This window comes from Elephantulus edwardii, unplaced genomic scaffold, assembly GCF_000299155.1.
Source record: "Elephantulus edwardii isolate Elephantulus edwardi_28Jun2011 unplaced genomic scaffold, EleEdw1.0 scaffold00001, whole genome shotgun sequence".
NCBI lineage: Eukaryota > Metazoa > Chordata > Mammalia > Macroscelidea > Macroscelididae > Elephantulus > Elephantulus edwardii.
The window spans coordinates 16682701-16688700 of NW_006399751.1; the positions used below are offsets into that span (position 1 = coordinate 16682701).

Below are 6000 nucleotides of genomic sequence, written 5' to 3' on the forward strand. Positions count from 1 at the left end.
ATTAAAAGAAATAATGGAATTAGGCCATATGTCATGGTAAATGTAACAAAGAATAATATTCCACTTGCCTTTTTTATTAATGAGATCATTTTCTTAGCTTAGTATTAAAACATGTTTCGATAGGATGTAGTATGAAATAACTCAAGAACAAAGGAAATCATTAGCTCCAGCTTTCTCTCTTTCTAGCTTTATTGATTACTGTCAATCTACATTTTTCTGGTTTTGACAGAGTTGTAAGAGAAACAGTAAGAATTCTTTTTTTTTCCAAATACAAAATGCTACTCTCAATTGAAATCTGAGTTGGATTCTTTCATTTGTCAGAATAGAGATCTGAAATTTTAAATATTCGTAGACTGAGCATGACTTTTTTGTTATTGTAATTCATTTTCTCCCAAGCTGATGTCAAGAGACTAGTAAAGATATGACAATGAAGCTTTTGGCTTGACAAGTTTTCAGATTCCCACCCATGAGAAGTCAAGGGGAGAGAGAGATACTCTCTCTAAGGGGGGGAATGCATGGGTGACAGAATTTTAAATTCATTTTGTATTATGGTACTTACCAAAAAAAAAAAAAGCTGTGATTTTTCTCTCTTTTTTGCCAGTTTCAAAATTCTAAGTTTTGTCAAGATTACTGAAATAAAGAAAATAGAATGTTAAGTAACTTTTTTTTTTACAAAAGCTTCCAGGTACTTGTATTATAAATGAATTACTTGAGTATGCATATCCGAGTTTCACACCACATTCTCAGTTCCCTGATGAAAGAGTTGATTTTTTATTTATGTTTTATTTTACCATTTGTACATTGCCAATTACATTCTAGCCACATAGTAAATGATTTGATTCTTTTCATGGTCAGTTTTAATTTTTACCTTGGTAAAACAGACACCCTCAGAATGTTACCATTTTAACTACTTTAAAATCAGGGTATTTTTTTTTAACTCTGGAGAAGAAAATTGCTTTATTCATGGCAATATTTCTTCATACCTTACCAAGTAAAGAATATCCAATCCTTTTAACCCAAATATGATATTTGTATGCAATTTAAATAAAATACAACATTTCCTCTTTTGTAAAATCCTTTAATTTACTAATTTATCTATTACTAATTAATTTACCATTAATCCTATAATTATAACTCAACTCACTACCATGGTTGACTTGAATGAAGTGATCTAATATTTTAACTAAGGAAGTCTAATATTTTAAGTAAACAGTAAGTAGAGAAAAAATATTCTTAAATGTTTATTGGGATTTTGTTATACAGAAATATGCAAAATCTAATATTATTTGTTCAGTGCATATATACTAAATGAATGTTGATCAAGGCTCAACTTTGTAAATAGCTCAGAAGGCCCCTTCATTCCTGTTCTAGCCACTAAACACCCTTCCCCTCACTGTAGTAGTCACTGCCCTGTTAGACCACCATAACTTTATTGTACTTGTTTTAGAATTTCATATGGATGAAATCACATAGGATGAATAGGTTAATAAATTACTTTGTGCCCCACTTCTTGCATTCACCATGATGTTCATAAACTGTATTGATATTGCTACATGTAGTACAATAGTTTGTTTTCTTTCACTGTTGAATGGTATTCACTGTGTTAATATTCGACAAATAATTATATCTTTTAGAATTCAGGACATTTAGATAGTTTCCAGGTTAAAGTTATTTTGAATTATGTTCGCTTAAATAGTCTTTTGTATGTTTTATCGTGAAGATAATGCAAATTTCTGATAGGACATATCCAGAAATGGGATTAATTCTTTTAAGCTATGCAGCTGTTATGTTTCTGTAAGTCTTGCCAAAATGTATTCTAAAGAGGGAATATTTTAGTCAATCTATTATATTAAAATTAAAGCTTTTAATTAAGTAAGCTAACTTCAAATCAGAAATGGAAGTAAGTTTTCATAGGATTGTTTTCTTTTTCCAGTCACTGATAAACATTAGGAATAAATTGATAAAACATTAGCAAACTAGTTGAACTACAACTATGCCAAAAATTAAAAAAGATTTAAGTATTGACAACAGCCTGTATAATTATTTAAAACCTTAGTCTTGGTAAAATAATCTCACTTCTTTTTACTCAGAGAAATAAATGTCTTTTAAATTCTGTTTGTTGTCTCGTTGTTACACACAATAATAAATTTAAATTATAATTTAAAGAAAATGCTGTTTAGTATAAGTGTCATATTATGGCAGATAAAGTATGAAATTATCATAATAATTTGTATCATGTGATAAAATTGTTACTGCAGCAGGATTTATTATAGCAAAATAAATAGTTGTTATGTGCCCTCAAGTCAGAAATAACTCAAAGCTGACCTGTCAGTGGATTTTCAGAGGCTGTAATTGTGTAAGAGGAGATTGCCCATCTTTATCCCATAGCAAATAAATATATAAACAAAAAATCTATAAGGACAAATCTAAATGTGAGTGTGTGTGTGTGTGTGTGTGTGTGTGTGTGTGTGTGTGTGTAAGATTGGTGCAGTAAGAAGGATTTCATAATTACTGGAAAGCATGTAAAAGGATAATGTTCGCTTTCTTTTTCATTGTGATAAATTGATACTTTAAATATCATTGACATTTCTATCACTGATGAGATTGAACTTGAATTTCAAATATAGTAGACACTTATTATTTTTAGCTTTAAGCTAATTATCTACAATAATAGAATGGTCTTAAAGGGTAGAAACTTGTTTTTTTTTCCCCAGAAGGACAAAATATGAAATACTGGTCTAATGGTAAGGCACTGTGCTGCAGTCTCAAAGGCTTAAGTTCAAGTCCACCAGATATTCTGTGAGAGAATGAGGGCTCTCGCCTTCCTTTCAATTTACTGCATCTGAAAAACCTGCCAGAGGATCATCTATGCGTATTTCCTACTCAATGGCACACAACACCAATTGTACTGTTAAGAAGAGACAAATTAAATGCCATGCATGCAGACCACCTATTAAATATAAGAAAATCTGCACAGAATTAAAATACGTTTCAGTAACTACTTTCAAAACCTTCAATATCAAGTCCTTGTTCAGAATTCCCAACTAGAAAGAAGATATTTCAAGTTATTGTAATTCCCTTATGGGAAAGCATGTAGGGAATAAAACAGGGAAGGAAATAGGAAAGTAAGGAAAAATGGAGCAAAAAAAAAAGCCTAGATAGATGCTATACAGTCTGAGATATCAGTCTTCAAATAACCAATATCTGATTGTACTGGTAATTTTTTTTCTAGATGTATTGAGAAATGCCTGTATACTTTGCTTAATTTTAAGCAAACTGTGCTGTTTGTTTTCCCTCAGATAGATTGACCAGCTTAGAAAGTCTGGGATATGAATACATGTTTATTGTGAGCTCCCTAAAAATGTTGCCATTGGTTTACTTCTGGTATAATTATTACAAACTATGTAATATAGTATTTTAAAAGTTTCATTTCAATAACATACTTCCTTTGTTATATAATTAAGTAAAAATGCTTAAAGTACTGTGTTTGTTGCATAATAAAAATGACTATGAGTATTGATTATACATATTAAGTTACTAGAAATTGTTAGAATATTGTGATCATTTATTTCTGATTTGGCTATGCAGTAGCAAAAAAGTGAAGTATTAAAATTTTGTGAGTTTTTTCAGCTTTTATGGATTTATGAGCACAGTATTAATGTTGATTTAATAAAGGAACTATTAATTTTAATCTATTTCAGTTATATAAAAATGTTACTTGGTACTTAAAAAAATATTTTGCTCAAGAAATGCTTTGTAATTAAAAATAATTCACTATCTTTTTAATAGATCAGATAAACAGACATGTAAATTGTCCCAAAGTGAAAATTAAATTAAAAAAAAAATATATCAGTTGACAGTAAAATGCTGTTCTACTCAAATGTTTCTATTTTGTGTAGCTTTCAAATTAGTATATCCAGTTAATGTGGATTCTTGGTTGCTTAGGGAGTAATTGACCAGAAAAGTTATTGGAATATACATCCAAATTATTTGTAATCACTTTTCCTAAGAGAATTGTCTTTAAATTACTATGTATTTTTCTTTCTATTAGACTGCTAATCCTCAAGGACCACTTTACATATTCCCTCTATATCAATGTTTGCCGGTCCCTCTTTGAAAAGGATAAGCTGCTGTTTTCCTTTTGTCTAACTGTAAATCTGCAGATACACGATCATGCGGTCAGTATTGTTTTTCTTTTAGGAAAAGAAAATCATAATATTGATGTAGACTAATTAATTTTCCAATTGGCCTAGGCTGTAAATAGTACAGTGATAGTTCAGAAAAAACCTCACAACTAACTTTTCGATTTCAGAGGTGAAAAGTGAACAGAGTTCATTATGCTACTATTAAATGTTTTTGTTTTAGCTTAAAATAGCTTCTTTTTGTCTCATACAATCATGCATATAAACTTGCTAAGTATCTTGATATATTTACACAAATAATGTAAATTGAAATATTTTTTAAGAATTTGTGTAGGTTAGTCTCATCTAACTATTTGGACTTATGTACATTTCTTGTATACTTATATATATTGTAGTATCTTGTATACATCTCTGCTATTTTAGATGAAGGCATATAAAATATAGGAAATATTTTAAGAAAAGTGTTGTGCAAATCCACTCTTTTTATACACAGATGCCTAAATTTTATTGCTTTCATGTGGTGTGATTCATCTGTTGAATTCTAAAAGAATATAGGCTTTATTCTTATATTTATTGTAAAAGCTTATGCCACTACTTCATTATGTTTTATAGAAAAGGAGTGAAAAATGTGTCTTCCTTATTTCTGATTCTTTTGCTGGTTTGTTTTCCAAAGATTAATAAAAATGAGTGGAGATTTCTGCTAACTGGTGGCATTGGACTGGATAATCCTTATGCTAATCCTTGTACATGGCTTCCTCAAAAGTCATGGGATGAAATATGTCGACTGGATGATTTGCCTGCTTTCAAAACTATTCGTAGGGAGTTCTTGAATCTGAAGGATGGATGGAAAAATGTCTATGATAGCTTGGTATGTTTTTAGCTCTCTTTCTTACTCCAGAACACTCAAATAGAGAAAAAAATGTATTCATTCAGTTTATCCTTAATAAAACCAAAATTTAGATGAGCTCTATACAAGCAGTGAGATGTTAGAACAGAAGTTTTGATTTATATTATCCATAGAGTCAACATAAGTACTTCCACGTGAGCTTACAGCCACACTCTAAATACCTGGAGATGCAAGAAAGCTACCTGGTTCTTACAAATAGGCAAGTTGAATTTTCTGCAATACATCATTGTGACTTTGGAAATCGTAAGAGTACATTAGTTAAAATATACAAAATAGCTATTGTTTAATGTTAAGACTGTAAAAGAAAAGATAATGTATGCTTTTTCATTTGTGGAAAAACAATAGTTGATAGCTAACAGTTCTAAAATAATTTTCAGGAGACTATCTTGCTAAGTGAAGAATATTATTAATACATGTCATAATATTCAGAATGTTCTTTCTAGAATAGATAACCAGTGTTGTCTTTATTCAATTTTTCTTTAGTAAAAGGCTAATATTTTCCAAATTTTGGTTTATTTTATTGATTTACTCCTTTGTTTCTTCTCTCTTAATGGAAAAAATCACATTGAAAAAGCCAATTGTAAATACTGTCAATGATTAATTGTACACTTATTGATGTAAGTGTTGAATTGACAACAGCTGAGCTGTGTGATAGCTACATTTATAACAATGACAAACCCCCCCCCCCAAAAAAAAAAAAAAAACCTTTTAAGATATAGTCTTAGGAAATAACTATTTAAAAGGAACTAACCCCAAAACAAAAAAAAAAAAACGCACCTACTGAGGCTGCTTGTAAACAACCAAAACTCTCCTGGAATTTGGTTTCTTGGTTTGGAGGTTTAAAGTCATAGTTTTCCCTGAACCACCGAGTTAATTGGCCTAATGACATGGTTAGTGTGTCTTTTCTTCTTTTAGATTTTTGTGTAGTGAGTGGGATCTTTTTTGTTGTTG

The 6000-nt window shown here is 30.0% G+C and overlaps 1 protein-coding gene across 1 annotated transcript in view; it reads left to right on the plus strand.

Annotated features, from left to right (window-relative positions):
- Window positions 1-6000, plus strand: part of DNAH7 (dynein, axonemal, heavy chain 7) — a 308525-nt gene that overhangs the window by 246629 nt on the left and 55896 nt on the right. The window contains exons 52-53 of the mRNA XM_006878928.1: window positions 4052-4178; window positions 4816-5010. Of these exons, the coding sequence (XP_006878990.1) occupies window positions 4052-4178; window positions 4816-5010 (322 nt within the window). The remainder of the gene's footprint in view (window positions 1-4051; window positions 4179-4815; window positions 5011-6000) is intronic.